Genomic DNA, 20,539 nt, shown 5'->3' with positions numbered 1-20,539 from the left:
CTGACTTGATATCACAATTTTCCCATCCAAAACCTTGCTGGTTGACGTAGGGAAACATGTTCGCTCTGTGTTAAAGCTTCACAACAAAGAAACACAAGCTGTGTTTCGGTGCTAAAGGCAGCTGCAATCCACCGCTTTCCACCAACAGCATTCTTCTTTGACGTCTCCATTATTAATCGAACAAATTGCAAAAGATTCAGCAACACAGAGTTCCAAATTACTGTGTAATTAGTGTTCATTTAACTGCTCCGCAACAATTTTTTCGAGCGAATTTTAGCGATATTACAAAGATGAAAGAAGGCCGTTTTAGTAACGCTTTTAAGCTGTGACTCAAAGGAGAGAGTTGGGTCGAAGATAATACCCAGCTGATCCGACTCCGCTTGGGATGGTTTCCTGCTGGCTCCGCTGTGAACGGGACTCTCGCTGCTGTGTCGGATCCGCTTTGGACTGGACTCTCGCGACTGTGTTGGATCCATTATGGATTTAACTTTCACAGTATCATGTTAGACCCGCTCGACATCCATTGCTTTCCTCCTCTCCAAGGTTCTCATAGTCATCATTGTCACCGACAGGCGGCGGCAGTGTGAGCGTTTCAGATGTAATTAGACACGTTTACTAGGATAATTCTGGAAGATCCCTAATCTGTTTATTGTGTTAATAGTATTTTAGTGAGATTATACTGTCGTACCTGAAAGTCGGATGGCTGCGGTGAACGCCAGTGTCTCTGAGAGAAGCCAAGGAGCCAAGATCACAGCTGCCTTTTTGACAGCTACAGGACGAGGTCCCATAATCCACTGAAGTCTCCGGTAAGAGCCGAATTAATATCACAATTTTCCGATCCCAAAACTTGCTGGTTGATCGCTTGACCGCTCTGTGTTTTTCGGTGCTAAAGGTAGCTGCAATCCACCGCTTTCCACCAACAGCATTCTTCTTTGACGTCTCCATTATTAATCGAACAAATTGCAAAAGATTCATCAACACAGATGTCCAAATTACTGTGTAATTATGCGATGAAAAGAGACGACTTTTAGCCGTGTGTGGTGCTGGGCTAATATGTCCGCTACAACCGGTGACGTCACAAACACGCGTCATCATTCCGTGACGTTTTCAACAAGAAACTCCGCGGGAAATTTAAAATTGTAATTTAGTAAACTAAAGCGGCCGTATTGGCATGTGTTGCAATGTTAATATTTCATCATTGATATATAAACTATCAGACTGCGTGGTCGCTAGTAGTGGCTTTCAGTAGGCCTTTAAGCACGACTGGAATAAAAGTTGTTGTGTTGTCATTCATATTCTCTGAAGAATGGCCAACAAATCATAAATTCTCCCAGGGTATGTAAACTTATGAGCACGACTGTGTATGATGAGAACAGGACGTCATGTATACAATTGGAGAAATAAATAAATACAAAATAATTCAAATGTGATGAAAGGGAAGGGATTCAGGTCTGCATTTTGTCCTTCTTACAGTGGTCCAGATTCATCAGAGTGTTAAAAGATGGCAAAAAATAAAACCCACACGGTGGACTATCCACTTTGGGATAGTCCAGGCGTCTTAAAGCAGACTCTAAGACCGAAGAGGTGTATTGATCTGTGCTCTAAAAGGGAATTGCCTTCATGCCATGTTGACAGCTAATATTCCCCACCGCCCGCCGGGTGGTTAGCTGGGGGATTGACTGCATAATAAGGGGAAGGGGGGGCAGAATAAATGGCCATAGATCAGGGGTGCCCACACTTTTTCTGCAGGCGAGCTACTTTTCAATTGACCAACTCAAGGGGATCTACCTCATTTATATATATCATTTATATTTATTTATTTATGAAAGAGACATTTTTGTAAACAAGTTAAATGTGTTTAATGATAATACAAGCATGTGTAACACATATAGATGTCTTTCTTTCACAAAGACAAGAATATAAGTTGGTGTATTACCTGATTCTGATGACTTGCATTGATTGGAATCAGACAGTAATGATGATAACGCCCACATTTTCAAATGGAGGAGAAAAAAAGTTGTCCTTTCTGTACAATACCACATGAAAGTGGTTGGTTTTTGGCATCTCATTCATCCAGCTTCCATACACTTTACAAGAAAAACATTGGCGGCAAATTCCGTAGCTTGCTTGATTGACATTCACGGCACCCGAGGGTCTTGTGAGATGACGCTGGCTGCTGCCAGTTCATTATTATGAAAAAATGACAGAGAGGAAGGCCAGAAACACTTTTTATTTCAACAGACTTTCGCGCCGTCCCTTCCGTCAAAACTCTAAAGGCCGACTGCACATTTCCTGTCTTCACAATAAAAGCCTTGCTTCATGCTGCCTGCGCTAACAAAATAAGAGTCTCGGAAAGCTGGCGTGCACAAGTGATGTGCACGCCAGCTTTCTGAGGGATCGCTTGTGCACGCCAGTTTTCCGAGACTCTGTATTTAGTTAGCGCAGGCAGCATGAAGCAGGGCTTTTATTGTGAAGACAGGAAATGTGCAGTCGGCCTTTAGAGTTTTGACGGAAGGGACGGCGCGAAAGTCTGTTGAAATAAAAAGTGTTTCTGGCCTTCCTCTCGGTCATATTTTCATAATAATGATCTTGCAGCAGCCAGCGTCATCTCACAAGACCCTCCGGTACCGTGAATGTCATTTAAGTGACGTCTTGGTGAAGATTGATGATCACTCATTTTTAGGTCTATTTTTTTTAAAAGCCTGGCTGGAGATCGACTGACACACCCCCCGCGGTCGACTGGTAGCTTGCGATCGACGTAATGGGCACCCCTGACGTAGAGGTTTAATTCAGGTTAATGGCATCAGGGGATTGGGAGTAACTCAATGCAAGAGCTGGTGTGTACTGCAGCACCTTTTTGGCAAATGGCGGGACCTACCTGTGACCTTCATCTTCTCCTCGCTGACCTCACACTTGAGGTACAAGCGCCCCCTCCTCTCGGTGTAGTCGGTCCCACACAGGCTGGGCACGTTCATGACGCACGTGTTGTGGACGTTCATGTCGCAAGCTGCGGGGAAAGAGAGAGAGGAGAGGGAATTAGTCGCCAGAAATTGGATCCCCGGATATGGCAAATTTGTTATTTTCTGCAGAAAACACAATTCCTGCAACTTGGTGGTAATAATTTATAACATGTTGGGTAGAGAATTCAGCACCGACCAATTCCCGGTGCAGAACAAGCACATAAGACGGGCTAGTTCGATGCTAATTTACATGGGATTTGCCTCAGACATGCTACCAATTAGTGTTAGCAATTTTAGATGGTGATTTCAACACCTCAAAACAAAAAGATGCACGTCACCATCATACAGAAAGTGTGTGAGGAGTAGAATACATACTGTATGAACACTTTGTAGAGTGCAACAGACGACTAGATCAGGGGTCCCCAAACTATTTGACTTGAGATATATATATATATATATATATATATATATATATATATATATATATATATATATATATATACATACATATACATATATGTATATATACATATATGTATATATATATATACATATATATGCATATATATATATACATATATATGTATATACATATATGTGTATATACATATATATATATATATATATACATATATATGTATATACATATGTATATACATATATATGTATATATATATATATATATACACATATACATATATATATACATATATATGCATATACATATATATATATACATATATATACATATATATGTATATACATATACATATATGTGTATATACATATATATATATATATATATACATATATATGTATATACATATGTATATACATATATATGTATATATATATATACATATATATGCATATATATATATATACATATATATGCATATACATATATATGTATATGCATATATATGTATATACCGGTTGGACGTGCCCTAAACACCTCCCTAGGGAGGCGTTCGGCTGGCATCCTGACCAGATGCCCGAACCACCTCATCTGGCTCCTCTCCATGTGGAGGAGCAGCGGCTTTACTTTGAGTTCCTCCCGGATGGCAGAGCTTCTCACCCTATCTCTAAGGGAGAGACCTGGAAACTCATTTGGGCCGCTTGTACCCGTGATCTTATCCTTTCGGTCATGACCCAAAGCTCATGACCATAGGTGAGGATGGGAACGTAGATCGACCGGTAAATTGAGAGCTTTGCCTTCCGGCTCAGCTCCTTCTTCACCACAACGGATCGGTACAACGTCCGCATTACTGAAGACGCCGCACCGATCCGCCTGTCGATCTCACGATCCACTCTTCCCCCACTCGTGAACAAGACTCCTAGGTACTTGAACTCCTCCACTTGGGGCAGGGTCTCCTCCCCAACCCGGAGATGGCACTCCACCCTTTTCCGGGCGAGAACCATGGACTCGGACTTGGAGGTGCTGATTCTCATTCCGGTCGCTTCACACTCGGCTGCGAACCGATCCAGTGAGAGCTGAAGATCCCGGCCAGATGAAGCCATCAGGACCACATCATCTGCAAAAAGCAGAGACCTAATCCTGCGGTCACCAAACCAGAACCCCTCAACACCTTGACTGCGCCTAGAAATTCTGTCCATAAAAGTTATGAACAGAATCGGTGACAAAGGACAGCCTTGGCGGAGTCCAACCCTCACTGGAAACGTGTCCGACTTACTGCCGGCAATGCGGACCAAGTTCTGACACTGATCATACAGGGATCGGACCGCCACAATAAGACAGTCCGATACCCCATACTCTCTGAGCACTCCCCACAGGACTTCCCGAGGGACACGGTCCAATGCCTTCTCCAAGTCCACAAAGCACATGTAGACTGGTTGGGCAAACTCCCATGCACCCTCAAGAACCCTGCCCAGAGTATAGAGCTGGTCCACAGTTCCACGACCAGGACGAAAACCACACTGTTCCTCCCGAATCCGAGGTTGGACTATCCGGCGTAGCCTCCTCTCCAGTACACCTGAATAAACCTTACCGGGAAGGCTGAGGAGTGTGATCCCACCATAGTTGGAACACACCCTCCGGTCCCCCTTCCTCCAAACATATTGCTGGGTCTTGTGGCCAAACAGCACTTTTTTTTTTTTTTTTTTTAGCTAAGCTGCACCAATTTTGTCAAGAGGAGTGGTCAAAAATTCAACCGGAAGCTTGTGGATGGCTACCAAAAGTGCCTTATTGCAGTGAAACTTGACCCAGAAGATTTGGTCAGATTTTCAGTAGACCCATAATAAATTCATAAAAAGAAGCAAACTTCATGAATGTTTTTTGTGACCAACAAGTATGTGTATCACAAAAAAAAAAAAAAAAGAGTTGTAGAAATGATTGGAAACTCAAGACAGCCATGACATTATGTTCTTTACAAGTGGATGTCAACTTTTAACCATTACTATATCTAGTGATTTAAATCCAGCTGGCTGGGGACTTTTTATTACAGTTTTTTCCATTTACGTCGGCATAGCTAGGCTCTGAGTTTCAGAATTATACCGGCAAATCATAACGACTCTCTCGGTTTCTCCCTTTCCTTTGTGCTTGTTTCTAAACCCAGCAGTTCATCCTTCAGCATATTCAGGTTAAAAAATAACAAGGTTTAATTCCTCCAAAAATAGTCGTCTCCGTTGTCTGTTATCAAGTCTGCCATGATTAAAACACACACGTTTGTTTACGGAAGTATCCATCTATCCATCCATCTTCTTCATCTTATCCGAGGTCGGGTCGCGGGGGCAGCAGCCTAAGCAGGGAAACCCAGACTTCCCTCTCCCCAGCCACTTCGTCTAGCTCTTCCCGGGGGATCCCGAGGCCTTCCCAGGCCAGCCGGGAGACATATCAATCAATCAATCAATGTTTATTTATATAGCCCCAAATCACAAATGTCTCAAAGGACTGCACAAATCATTACGACTACAACATCCTCGGAAGAACCCACAAAAAGGCAAGGAAAACTCACACCCAGTGGGCAGGGAGAATTCACATTCAGTGGGACGCCAGCGACAATGCTGACTATGAGAAACCTTGGAGAGGACCTCAGATGTGGGCAACCCCCCCCCCCTCTAGGGGACCGAAAGCAATGGATGTCGAGCGGGTCTAACATGATACTGTGAAAGTTCAATCCATAGTGGCTCCAAGACAGCAGTGAGAGTCCCGTCCACAGGAAACCATCTCAAGCGGATCAGCAGCGTAGAGATGTCCCCAACCGATACAGGCGAGCGGTCCATCCTGGGTCCCGACGAGCGGTCCATCCTGGGTCTCGACTCTGGACAGTCAGTACTTCATCCATGGTCATCGGACCGGACCCCCTCCACAAGGGAGGGGGGGACATAGGAGAAAGAAAAGAAGCGGCAGATCAACTGGTCTAAAAAGGAGGTCTATTTAAAGGCTAAAGTATACAGATGAGTTTTAAGATGAGACTTAAATGCTTCTACTGAGGTAGCATCTCGAACTGTTACCGGGAGGACATTCCAGAGTACTGGAGTACTGGAGCCCGAATAGTCTTCCCAACGTGTCCTGGGTCTTCCCCGTGGACATGCCCTAAACACCTCCCGAACCACCTCATCTGGCTCCTCTTGATGTGGAGGAGCAGCGGCTTTACATTGAGTTCCTCCTTACGGAAGTAGGAAACCACATTTGTTGCTAGAAACCGGAAGCGCACTGGTATGGAAACAGAAATAAATTCGCGCTGTGAATGCCTAAAATGACCAAAATACGGTAAATATTGGTCATATTACATATTGTTATGAGCATGTCAGTTACTACATTATATATAAACTTGCAGTGTGTATATAAAACATTGATGGAGGGTTTTGAAGTTGTTTCTAAGGGCTTTGAAGGCTAGGGTTACTCTCATTAGCCGCATTTTGCCAGGGTTTATCATGACTCACATAATGTGAATGATAGTCTAAATCAGTGGTTCTCAACCTTTTTTCAGGGAACATTTTTTTAATTCAAGTACCCCCTAATCAGAGCAAAGCATTTTTAGTTGAAAAAAGAGATAAAGAAGTAAAATACAGCACTATGTCATCAGTTTCTGATTTATTAAATTGTATAACAGTGCAAAATATTGCTCATTTGTAGTGGTCTTTCTTGAACTATTTGGAAAAAAGATATGAAAATGACTGAAAACGTGTTGAAAAATAAACAAGTGATTCAATTATAAATAAAGATTTCTACACATAGAAGTAATCATCAACTTAAAGTGCCCTCTTTGGGGATTGTAATAGAGATCCATCTGGATTCATCAACTTAATACTAAACATTTATTCACAAAAAAAAAAAAATCTTTAACATCAATATTTATGGAACATGTCTACAAAAAAATCTAGCTGTCAACACTGAATATTGCATTGTTGTATTTCTTTTCACAGTTTATGAACTAACATTCATATTTTGTTGAACTATTTTTGAATTGTTGCTATTTTTAGAATAATTAAAAAAAAATCTCACGTACCCCTTGGCATACCTTTAAGTACCCCCCCCGTTTGACAACCACTGGTCTAAATTCCCAAAAAAGTGCAGTTCCCCTTTGAGGTTGAACCCTACTAAACAACAACAAAATGTGACAAGTTCTGGGCATGGTGTTGCGGATGCGGTCTTTCGAGATGCAGTTCGGGCTCGGACACAGCGTAAGGTAAGAAATGCTGAATTATTTAAACTTAAAACAGACTAAGAAACAGAAAAAACTTGCACTAGGCATAAAAGGAAAAACTAAACTACTAGCATTCGAGCTAAAGGAACAAAAGCTTAGCGCGGAAGCTAGCAAGTACAAACATGGGGTATCAGAGTCGTCACTGTAGTGAAACACAAACTGCGTCGAACACAAACTAGGAAGCGAGGACGAGTCAACGGAAAAGGCAGGCTTAAATAAGGACGGTAATTACAAACAGGTGTGAGTCCAAAACAAGAGGCAGGTGACACTAATGCGTAAATATAGTAACAGAACAAACAGGGAGTGCCACCAGGAACTAAGGTAAACATCAGCAGAACATAATACCAAAACGGAACAAAACCAGAATATGCTATGATCCGGGCAGCGGATCATAACACAACATTGGCTAATCTTGGTGCTACTTTGTCTTTACCGCGAAAATCTCAAGTTTGAGAACCACTGGTCTAAATTCCCAAAAAAGTGCAGTTCCCCTTTGAGGTTGAACACTACCAAACAACAACAAAATGTGACGAGTTTTGGGCATGGTGTTGCGGATGCGGTCTTTCGAGATGCAGTTCGGGCTCGGACACAGCGTAAGGTAAGAAATGCTGAATTATTTAAACTTAAAACAGACTAAGAAACAGAAAAAACTTGCACTAGGCATAAAAGGAAAAACTAAACTACTAGCGTGGGAGCTAGAGGAACAAAAGCTTAGCGCGGAAGCTAGCAAGTACAAACATGGGGTATCAGAGTCGTCACTGTAGTGAAACACAAACTGCGTCGAACACAAACTAGGAAGCGAGGACGAGTCAACGGAAAAGGCAGGCTTAAATAAGGACGGTAATTACAAACAGGTGTGAGTCCAAAACAAGAGGCAGGTGACACTAATGCGTAAATGTAGTAACAGAACAAACAGGAAGTGCCACCAGGAACTAAGGTAAACATCAGCAGAACATAATACGAAAACGGAACAAAACCAGAATATGTTATGATCCGGGCAGCGGATCATAGCACAACATTGGCTAATCTTGGTGCTACTTTGTCTTTACCGCGAAAATCTCAAGTTTGAGAACCACTGGTCTAAATTCCCAAAAAAGTGCAGTTCCCCTTTGAGGTTGAACACTACTAAACAACAACAAAATGTGACGAGTTCTGGGCATGGTGTCGCGGATGCGGTCTTTCGAGATGCAGTTTGGGCTCGGACACAGCGTAAGGTAAGAAATGCTGAATTATTTAAACTTAAAACAGACTAAGAAACAGAAAAAACTTGCACTAGGCATAAAAGGAAAAACTAAACTACTAGCGTGGGAGCTAGAGGAACAAAAGCTTAGCGCGGAAGCTAGCAAGTACAAACATGTGGTATCAGAGTCGTCACTGTAGTGAAACACAAACTGCGTCTAACACAAACTAGGAAGCGAGGACGAGTCAACGGAAAAGGCAGGCTTAAATAAGGACAGTAATTACAAACAGGTGTGAGGCCAAAACAAGAGGCAGGTGACACTAATGCGTAAATATAGTAACAGAACAAACAGGAAGTGCCACCAGGAACTAAGGTAAACATCAGCAGAACATAATACCAAAACGGAACAAAACCAGAATATGCTATGATCCGGGCAGCGGATCATAACACAAAATTGACTAATCTTGGTGCTACTTTGTCTTTACCGCGAAAATCTCAAGTTTGAGAACCACTGGTCTAAATTCCCAAAAAAGTGCAGTTCCCCTTTGAGGTTGAACACTACCAAACAACAACAAAATGTGACGAGTTTTGGGCATGGTGTTGCGGATGCGTTCTTTCGAGATGCAGTTCGGGCTCGGACACAGCGTAAGGTAAGAAATGCTGAATTATTTAAACTTAAAACAGACTAAGAAACAGAAAAACTTGCACTAGGCATAAAAGGAAAAACTAAACTACTAGCATTCGAGCTAAAGGAACAAAAGCTTAGCGCGGAAGCTAGCAAGTACAAACATGGGGTATCAGAGTCGTCACTGTAGTGAAACACAAACTGCGTCTAACACAAACTAGGAAGCGAGGACGAGTCAACGGAAAAGGCAGGCTTAAATAAGGATGGTAATTACAAACAGGTGTGAGGCCAAAACAAGAGGCAGGTGACACTAATGCGTAAATATAGTAACTGGACAAACAGGAAGTGCCACCAGGAACTAAGGTAAACATCAGCAGAACATAATACCAAAACAGAACAAAACCAGAATATGCTATGATCCGGGCAGCGGTGGTAGAGGGGTTAGTGCGTCTGCCTCACAATACGAAGTTCCTGCAGTCATGGGTTCAAATCCAGGCTAGGGATCTTTCTGTGTGGAGTTTGCATGTTCTCCCCGTGAATGCGTGGGTTCCCTCCGGGTACTCCGGCTTCCTCCCACCTCCAAAGACATGCACCTGGGGATAGGCCCCTCCCACTTCCAAAAACATGCACCTGGGGATAGGTTGATTGGCAACACTAAATGGTTCCTAGTGTGTGAATGTTGTCTGTCTATCTGTGTTGGCCCTGTGATGAGATGGTGACATGTCCAGGGTGTACCCCGCCTTCTGCCCGATTGTAGCTGAGATAGGCGCCAGCGCCCCCCGTTGACCCCAAAAGGGAATAAACGGTAGAAAATGGATGGATGGATTTACTAGAGAACATCGAGGATAAAGTTCGCAACTTTTGGTCGCTAATAAAAAAGCCTTGCCTTTGCCGGACGTAGCAGACGATGTGCGTGTGACGTCACTGGTTGTAGGGCTCCTCACATCCTCACATTGTTTATAATCATGGCCACCAGCAGCGAGAGCGATTCAGACCGAGAAAGCGACAATTTCCCCATTAATTTGAGTGAGGATGAAAGATTCGTGGATGACGAAAGTAAGAGTGAAGGACTAGAAAAAAAGACGAGGGCAGTGGGAGCGATTCAGATGTTATTAGACACATTTACTAGGATAATTCTGGAAAATCCCTTATCTGCTTAGTGTGTTACTAGTGTTTTAGTGAGATTATATGGTCGTAACTGAAAGTCGGAGGGGTGTGGTGACCGCCAGTGTCTCCGAGGGAAGCCACGTTTCTCGACGAGGCAAGGCAGCCGGGCTGAGATTTTTTTTGTTTCCCTCCTACACGGTGTAAGTATCTGACAGTCGAGGGTGGCCGGTGGGAGGAGGCAAGAGAGTACACGGCAAGCTCCCCGCTCATGTCTACGGTAAGAGCCGGATGTAAACAAGGAAACACCGGCTGTGTTTGTGTTGCTAAAGGCGACCGCGACAAACCGCTTCCCACCTACATCTTTCTTCTTTGACGTCTCCATTATTAATTGAACAAATTGCAAAACACAGATGTCAAGAATACGGTGTAATTATGCGATTAAAGCAGACGACTTATAGCTGGGATCGGTGCTGGATCCAAATGTCCGCTACAATCCGTGACGTCGTGCGCACGCGTCATCATACCGCGACGTTTTCAACAGGATACTTTGCGCGAAATATCAAATTGCAATTTAGTAAAGTAAAAAGGCCGTATTGGCATGTGTTGCAATGTTAATATTTCATCATTGATATATAAACTATCAGACTGTGTGGTCGCTAGTAGTGGCTTTCAGTAGGACTTTAAATGAATCTCTCTGACAGGCTCAATGAAAACGTATTTACGATGTTCCACGGGACAGGAAGTACTCACAGTCACACTTCATGCCCTGGTGCATGAGGCCGTACAGCAAAGAGCCACAGTGGTCACAGAAGGTGGGGCTCCCGTATGTGTGGATCTTAAATTTATGCTTCGTTCTGGGGTCCTAGAAGAGAAACAGAAAAAAACCCCACAAAAATCAAACAAAGAATATTTATGTTATTTAAGTTAAGTTTGTATACACCAAAAACTCATTTTAATTGCTGAAAACAACACAACAGCAGAGTCCGCGGGACGACTACAGTATTATTGACCATGCATTTTACGCTGAAGTTCGAGATGCTACCTCAGCAGAAGCATTTAAGTCTCATCTTAAACTCATCTGTATACTCTAGCCTTTAAATAGACCTCCTTTTTAGACCAGTTGATCTGCCGCTTCTTTTCTTTCTCCTATGTCCCCCCCTCCCTTGTGGAGGGGGTCCGGTCCGATGACCATGGATGAAGTACTGACTGTCCAGAGTCGAGACCCAGGATGGACCGCTCGTCGGGACCCAGGATGGACCGCTCGCCTGTATCGGTTGGGGACATCTCTACGCTGCTGATCCGCTTGAGATGGTTTCCTGTGGACGGGACTCTCGCTGCTGTCTTGGATCCGCTTGAACTGAACTCTCGCGGCTGTGTTGGAGCCACTATGGATTGAACTTTCACAGTATCATGTTAGACCCGCTCGACATCCATTGCTTTCGGTCCTCTCCAAGGTTTCTCATAGTCAGCATTGTCACTGGCGTCCCACTGGATGTGAATTCTCCCTGCCCACTGGGTGTGAGTTTTCCTTGCCCTTTTGTGGGTTCTTCCGAGGATGTCGTAGTCGTAATGATTTGCGCAGTCCTTTGAGACATTTGTGATTTGGGGCTATATAAATAAACATTGATTGATTGATTGATTGAAGTGTACACAGCACAGAATTTACTTACGTGACCCAATCCAAAGTCAACACACCTGGTCACACGTAACACAACCTGCTCAATTAGGTTTGTGGGTATAATGAAACATGTTCAAACGCCACACATGTTTCAAAATCACACCCAAACTATTCCCTGCATTTGACCCATCACCCTTGATCACCCCCCTGGGAGGTGAGGGGAGCAGTGAGCAGCAGCGGTGGCCACGCCCGGGAATCATTGATGGGGATTCAACCCCCGATTCCAACCCTTGATGCTGAGTGCCAAGCAGGGAGGTAACGGGTCCCATGTTTATAGTCTTTGGTATGACTCGGGTTTTGAACTCACAACCTACCGATCTCAGGGCGGGCACTCTAACCACTAGGCCACTGAGTAATGCATTATGGGAAATTATTTTTTGGTTTGGTTAGTTAAAGGCCTACTGAAATGAGATGTTCTTATTTAAACGGGGATAGCAGGTCCATTCTATGTGTCATACTTGATCATTTCGCGATATTGGCATATTTTTGCTGAAAGGATTTAGTAGAGAACATCGACGATAAAGTTCGCAACTTTTGGTCGCTAATAAAAAAGCCTTGCTTGTACCGGAAGTAGCAGACGATGTACGTGACGTCACTGGTTGTGGAGCTCCTCACATCCTCACATTGTTTACAATCATAGCCACCAGCAGCTAGAGCGATTTGGACCGAGAAAGCGACAATTTCCCCATTAATTTGAGTGAGGTTAAAAGATTCCTGGATGAGGAAATTTAGAGTGAAGGACTAGGAAGAAAAAAAAAAAGGCAATTGCAGTGGGAGCGATTCAGATGTTATTAGACACATTTACTAAATAAATGAATGGGTTGTACTTGTATAGCGCTTTTCTACCGTCGAGGTACTCAAAGCGCTTTGACACTACTTCCACATTCACACACACATTCACACACTGATGGAGGGAGCTGCCATGCGAGGCAGCCAACCAGCACCCATCAGGAGCAAGGGTGAAGTGTCTTGCTCAGGACACAACGGACGTGACGAGGTTGGTTCTAGGTGGGATTTGAACCAGGGACCCTCGGGTTGCGCACGGCCACTCTCCCACTGCGCCCCGCAGTCCTTTACTAAGATCCATCCATCCATCTTCTACCGCTTATTCCCTTTTTGGGGTCGCGGGGGGCGCTGGCGCCTATCTCAGCTACAATCAGGCGGAAGGCGGGGCACACCCTGGACAAGTCGCTATCTCATCACAGGGCCAACACAGATAGACAGACAACATTCACACACTTGGGCCAATTTAGTGTTGCCAATCAACTTATCCCCAGGTGCATGTCTTTGGAGGTGGGAGGGGCCTATCCCCAGGTGCATGTCTTTGGAAGTGGGAGGAAGCCGGAGTACCCGGAGGGAACCCACGCATTCACGGGGAGAACATGCAAACTCCACACAGAAAGATCCCGAGCCTGGATTTGAACCCAGGATTGCAGGACCTTCGTATTGTGAGGCAGACGCACTAACCCCTCTTCTACCGTGAAGCCCTTTACTAAGATAATTCTGGAAAATCCCTTATCTGCCTATTGTGTTACTAGTGTTTTAGTGAGATTATTGAAAGTCGGAGGGGTGTGGCCACGGGTGTGTTGACCGCCAGTGTCTCCGGTGGGAGGAGGTAATAGTCCGCAGCTGCACGAGGACGCAAGCTCCGCTCATCACTACGGTAAGAGCCGACTTATTACGACAATTTTCTCACTGAAACCTGCCGGTTCACATCTAGTCGGGATCCATGTTCGCTTGACCGCTCTGATCCATAGTAAAGCTTCACCTTTGGGAATTTTAAACAAGGAAACACCGTGTGTTTGTGTGGCTAAAGGCTAAAAGCTTCCCACCTCCATCTTTCTTCTTTGACGTCTCCATTATTAATTGAACAAATTGCAAAAGATTCAGCAACACAGATGTCCAGAATACTGTGTAATTATGCGATTAAAGCAGACGACTTATAGCTTGGATCGGGCTGGAAAATAATGTCCGCTACAACCCGAGACGTCAAACACACGCGTCATCATACGCGTCAACATTCCGCGACATTTTCAACAGGACACTTCACGGGAAATTTAAAATTGCAATTTAGTAAACTAAAAAGGCCGTATTGGCATGTGTTGCAATGTTAATATTTCATCATTGATATATAAACTATCAGACTGTGTGGTCGCTAGTAGTGGGTGTCAGTAGGTCTTTAACATGCGGTCGGCTTTCATCCCCCGGCATGAATTTTTTTAAACCAATGCGGCCCACAAGTCAAAAAGTTTGGACACCCCAGCAGTAGGATTTTTTATGTCCCTACAATAATCGGGGCTTTTTTTTTAAATAGTGTATATCAGTAATCACCTGTGCTCCAAAAAAAAACGCTTTTAATCCAAATCCCAATTTTTATTTATTCAGCCCCTAACTCGATTCATCATTTTCAAGAAGCAATTTAGTTTCAAACTCAAACTTCAGCATCTCATTAAATTTAAAGATGGTAATTGGTAAAGCTAAGTGGGTAGGGTAGGATAGGATCGGATGGGACAGGATAGGTCTTTATTGTCATTGCACAAGTACAACGAAACTTTGTTTTCAGCACAAACCTGTTCAAGATTAGACAAACAAACATTGTACAGGGTTACAGAACAAGAACGCTGATCCGTAAAAGATGGGAAAAAGGTAAACGCTGGGGAAGGTTGAGTAAAAAAATACAATCTAGACTGGGCTCCTAAGGGGGCCCAGTCTGGAGTGGGAAAAAAACCTCCATAGTAAAGCACATTGACGGATTACAACATACATCTCGAGACATCTAGCAACAGACAGAAGGGAGTTCGGGGTCATTATGGTAGGCCGCAGCTCTCAGGCGCTGACCATCCATTCATCGCCCCTATGGGATTTGCCACGAGGGCGTTGGTACTTGTATAGCGCTTTTCTACATTTTTAAGGAACTCAAAGCCATTTGACACTATTTCCACATTCACCCATTCACACACTGATGACGGGAGCTGCCTTGCAAGGCCCTAACCACGACCCATCAGGAGCAAGGGTGAAGTGTCTTGCTCAAGGACACGACGGACGTGACTAGGATGGTATAAAGTGGGGATTGAACAGCCACTCTCCCAACTGCGCCACGCCCGTTAATTGAGTCGGCCTCAATTAACCGAGCAATAAATGACAATTGGGTCGACAAGTTTTTCAGTGTTGATAAATCGCCATTTTCACAAATTAGACTAGAACTAAATTGTGCTAACTCTTTTTTATACAACATTGCTGCTGTATTTATTTATAATTAAGATAGTACCAGAAATGTTCATTCCAACCACAAGATTAAAAAAAACAAGAAATGATTGACATATTAAGTATTCAATGTTTTATATATTGTACCAAATTGTACTAAATTCAATAATATAACGAAAACGACAACTTTATCGATGCCATTTTTTCTGTTTTTCTTGATAGTATTTACTGATTAAAGAGCTTTGACTGGAAGACTGGCCTCCATTCCCATCCACTGGGCAAGCGTCCATAATAATTGTGGAGGCTGGGAACATTTAGTATGCAGAACAATATTTATTTACAGACAGCCGGGGCAAGATGAAGCAGAATTACTGGGACACATTTATTCGGAGCTGTTTATTTTTCATTAAGTTGTCGTAAACTGATAGAGCGGTAGTTAAATAAATCATCGCTGATGAGCTACCAAAGGAATGTTATCGGAGGAGGAAAGCTCAGTCTATTAGACGACTTTGCTGCTAGGGCACGGCGTGGCGGCAGCGAGGTGGTAAGCATGTTGGAAATATAATATATTTATGGTGATTATATCAATCAATCAATCAATGTTTATTTATATAGCCCCAAATCACAAATGTCTCAAAGGGCTGCACAAATCATTACGACTACAACATCCTCGGAAGAACCCACAAAAGGGCAAGGAAAACTCACACCCAGTGGGCAGGGAGAATTCACATCCAGTGGGACGCCAGTGACAATGCTGACTATGAGAAACCTTGGAGAGGACCTCAGATGTGGGCAACCCCCCCCCCCTCTAGGGGACCGAAAGCAATGGATGTCGAGCGGGTCTAACATGATACTGTGAAAGTTCAATCCATAGTGGCTCCAAGACAGCAGCGAGAGTCCCGTCCACAGGAAACCATCTCAAGCGGATCAGCAGCGTAGAGATGTCCCCAACCGATACAGGTGAGCGGTCCATCCTGGGTCCCGACGAGCGGTCCATCCTGGGTCTCGACTCTGGACAGTCAGTACTTCATCCATGGTCATCGGACCGGACCCCCTCCACAAGGGAGGGGGGGACATAGGAGAAAGAAAAGAAGCGGCAGATCAACTGGTCTAAAAAGGAGGTCTATTTAAAGGCTAGAGTATACAGATGAGTTTTAAGGTGAGACTTAAATGCTTCTACTGAGGTAGCATCTCGAACTGTTACCGGGAGGGCATTCCAGAGTACTGGAGCCCGAACGGAAAACGCTCTATAGCCCGCAGACTTTTTTTGGGCTCTAGGAATCACTAATAAGCCGGCGTTTTTTGATAACCATGGATGAAGTATTGGCTGTCCAGAGTCGGGACCCAGGATGGACCGCTCGCCTGTGTATCGGTTGGGGACATCTCTACGCTGCTGATCCGCTTGAGATGGTTTCCTGTGGACGGGACTCTCGCTGCTGTCTTGGAGCCACTATGGATTGAACTTTCACAGTATCATGTTAGACCCGCTCGACATCCATTGCTTTCGGTCCCCTAGAGGGGGGGGGGTTGCCCACATCTGAGGTCCTCTCCAAGGTTTCTCATAGTCAGCATTGTCACTGGCGTCCCACTGGATGTGAATTCTCCCTCCGCTTGAGATGGTTTCCTGTGGACGGGACTCTCGCTGCTGTTTTTTGATCCGCTTGAACTGAACTCTCGCGGCTGTGTTGGAGCCACTATGGATTGAACTTTCACAGTATCATGTTAGACCCGCTCGACATCCATTGCTTTCGGTCCTCTCCAAGGTTTCTCATAGTCAGCATTGTCACTGGCGTCCCACTGGATGGGAATTCTCCCTGCCCACTGGGTGTGAGTTTTCCTTGCCCTTTTGTGGGTTCTTCCGAGGATGTTGTAGTCGTAATGATTTGTGCAGTCCTTTGAGACATTTGTGATTTGGGGCTGTGTAAATAAACATTGATTGATTGATTGATTGATTCTCTGCCGGGGGGGGCCACGGAAGGAAGAAAGACAGACGCCGGACCACCGGGACCATCCCAGGGTAGTAGAACTAGGCTCATCGCCTCGCCATCCAGCTGAGTAGGGCCCACGTCGGTGGAGCAGCCGGTAAGACCGCTTGACCCGAGGGGACATTGCCCGTAGGACGGAGTGCTGGATTTTGACTAGCAATAGGTATTGTGGCGTCAATCACCGGAATCTAACAATGGCTCTTACGGAAATACTTTTTAAAATATTTGGCTTCTTGGCTCTCTCAGCCAAAAAGGTTCCCGACCCCTTTGTGCGTGTTATGACATTGTCGTTATTTCTTGCAGAAAGCGCATTTCATGTGTCTTGGAAAGACAAGATAGGGAAGGAGGTAGAAAGAAGAAGGAGGGGAGGAGGACCACGCCTGCTGGATTTAGCCATGTCCACCTCCACACAGCTGATCCTGATGGACTAGTCCCTTCGCCGCGTAGTCCAAGGTGCGAGCGACTGTTTGGCAACATCAGCAGATGGAGCGTACATTTCCTTCATGAGGGTTTGGACAGTCCCTAATAATAATTAAAAAAAAAAAACAGGTAGAAAAATGTCCGAGTCGTACAAAAAAGACCCGTTCCATCAGGTTATTTTTAACCATCCATCCATCCATTTTCTACCGCTTATTCCCTTTCGGGGTCGCGGGGGGTGCTGGCGCCTATCTCAGCTACAATCGGGCGGAAGGCAGGGTACACCCTGGACAAGTCGCCACCTCATCGCAGGGCCAACACAGATAGACAGACAACATTCACACACTAGGGCCAATTTTAGTGTTGCCAATCAACCTATCCCCAGGTGCATGTTTTTGGAAGTGGGAGGAAGCCGGAGTACCCGGAGGGAACCCACGCATTCACGGGGAGAACATGCAAACTCCACACAGAAAAATCCCGAGCCTGGATTTGAACCCAGGACTGCAGGAACTTCGTATTGTGAGGCAGACGCACTAACCCCTCTGCCACCGTGAAGCCCTATTTTTTATTTTTTTTTATTTTTAACCAGCAATTCCTTATTAATCCTACCAGTGAATCACTTTCACGGCGGCGATTGCTAAAATGAATGAACATTAAGGCAGGTGTGAAATGTCCGAAATGATTTGCCAGGTCCTATTTAAAGAGTGACTAGTGGGAAGGTGTAATGTGCACAAAATTAATCGTGTACAGTAAATGGACATCAGTGACTACACACAAAGGATTGTCCATTAACACATCCTCTCTGCCCCCCCCCGACTATCCGCGATTTCATCCAAACCGGGCCTTAATGGGGACTCCAAGACAGACTGGGTGGCGCTGGTCCACCCCAGCAGCCCTGCAACTTAATCACTTGGCCTTAAAGTAGGACAGGGTGTCAAACTCAAATACAGAGTGGGCCAAAATTTAAAACTGAACAAAGCCGCGGGCCAAAGTTGAACAAATTAACCTTTTAATAAGGAACTAAACAGGTTTTGCATTGAATATTGAACAAGCAAGGCTTAAATAGGGCAGCGCGGTGGTACAAGGGTTAGTGCATCTGCCTCACAATACGAAGGTACTGAGTAATCCTGGAAAGACTCACAGAAGACGAAGAAAAGAAAGACAAAGGCAACAAAGTCAGAAGGCCGCAGCAATTTTTTTCCCGCTCCTGGAAGAAAAGGTGGCGGGGAGGGGAGGAGTACGCTCGGCCGGACTGGAGCCCGGACTCGAACTGGCGGGGGAGGTGTGTGGAGGGACGCAGCCGACAGGCCGACAGCGGGCCGAGAGAGACAGCCCTGGCCAGGATGGAGGCCAGGAGGCGGGGCATGCGGCGGCAAGGAGAGGCGTGACGCACGTGGAGCGGCACGAGAGCTGCAATTTAAGTCAGGTGCGTACACCACACACCTGCTCACAATATTTCCATCTGCTGCTAGACTAGAAGAGTTATCTTCGACCCAACTCTCTCCTGTGAGGCACACATTAAAAGCGTTACTAAAACAGCCTTCTTTCATCTCCGTAATATCGCTAAAATTCGCTCCATTTTGTCCACTAAAGACGCTGAGATCATTATCCATGCGTTTGTTACGTCTCGTCTCGATTACTGTAACGTATTATTTTCGGGTCTCCCCATGTCTAGCATTAAAAGATTACAGTTGGTACAAAATGCGGCTGCTAGACTTTTGACAAGAACAAGAAAGTTTGATCACATTACGCCTGTACTGTATATACCTTTATATACATATATACATACATATATACCTATACTGTATATACCTTTATATACATATATACATACATATATACCTATACTGTATATACCTTTATATACATATATACATACATATATACCTGTACTGTATATACCTTTATATACATATATACATACATATATACCTATACTGTATATACCTTTATATACATATATACATACATATATACCTGTACTGTATATACCTTTATATACATATATACATACATATATACCTGTACTGTATATACCTTTATATACATATATACATACATATATACCTGTACTGTATATACCTTTATATACATATATACATACATATATACCTGTACTGGCTCGCCTGCACTGACTTCCTGTGCACTTAAGATGTGACTTTAAGGTTTTACTACTTACGTATAAAATACTACACGGTCTAGCTCCATCCTATCTTGCCGATTGTATTGTACCATATGTCCCGGCAAGAAATCTGCCTTCAAAGGACTCCGGCTTATTAGTGATTCCCAAAGCCCAAAAAAAGTCTGCGGGCTATAGAGCGTTTTCATTTCGGGCTCCAGTACTCTGGAATGCCCTCCCGGTAACAGTTCGAGATGCCACCTCAGTAGAAGCATTTAAGTCTCATCTTAAAACTAATTTGTATACTCTAGCCTTTAAATAGACTCCCTTTTTAGACCAGTTGATCTGCCGTTTCTTTTCTTTTTCTCCTATGTCCCACTCTCCCTTGTGGAGGGGGTCCGGTCCGATCCGGTGGCCATGTACTGCTCGCCTGTGTATCGGCTGGGGACATCTCTGTGCTGCTGATCCGCCTCCGCTTGGGATGGTTTCCTGCTGGCTCCGCTGTGAACGGGACTCTCGCGACTGTGTTGGATCCGCTTTGGACTGGACTCTTGCGACTGTGTTGGATCCATTATGGATTGAACTTTCACAGTA

At 44.4% G+C, this 20,539-nt stretch overlaps 1 protein-coding gene across 2 annotated transcripts in view; it reads right to left on the bottom strand.

Annotated features, from left to right (window-relative positions):
* The window catches only part of prkcaa (protein kinase C, alpha, a), a 522,844-nt gene that overhangs the window by 226,496 nt on the left and 275,809 nt on the right, over positions 1–20,539 (bottom strand). For both annotated transcript variants that reach the window (XM_061880341.1, XM_061880342.1), the window contains exons 4-5: positions 11,293–11,404; positions 2,879–3,007 (exon numbers count right to left, since the gene is read on the bottom strand). In XM_061880341.1, coding sequence (XP_061736325.1) covers positions 2,879–3,007; positions 11,293–11,404 — 241 coding nt within the window. The remainder of the gene's footprint in view (positions 1–2,878; positions 3,008–11,292; positions 11,405–20,539) is intronic.

The sequence above is a fragment of the Nerophis ophidion genome, linkage group LG20 (assembly GCF_033978795.1).
Source record: "Nerophis ophidion isolate RoL-2023_Sa linkage group LG20, RoL_Noph_v1.0, whole genome shotgun sequence".
Taxonomy (NCBI): Eukaryota; Metazoa; Chordata; class Actinopteri; order Syngnathiformes; family Syngnathidae; genus Nerophis; species Nerophis ophidion.
The sequence above is the reverse complement of the archived record's forward strand: the minus strand, read 5'-3'. Positions and strand labels throughout refer to the sequence as shown.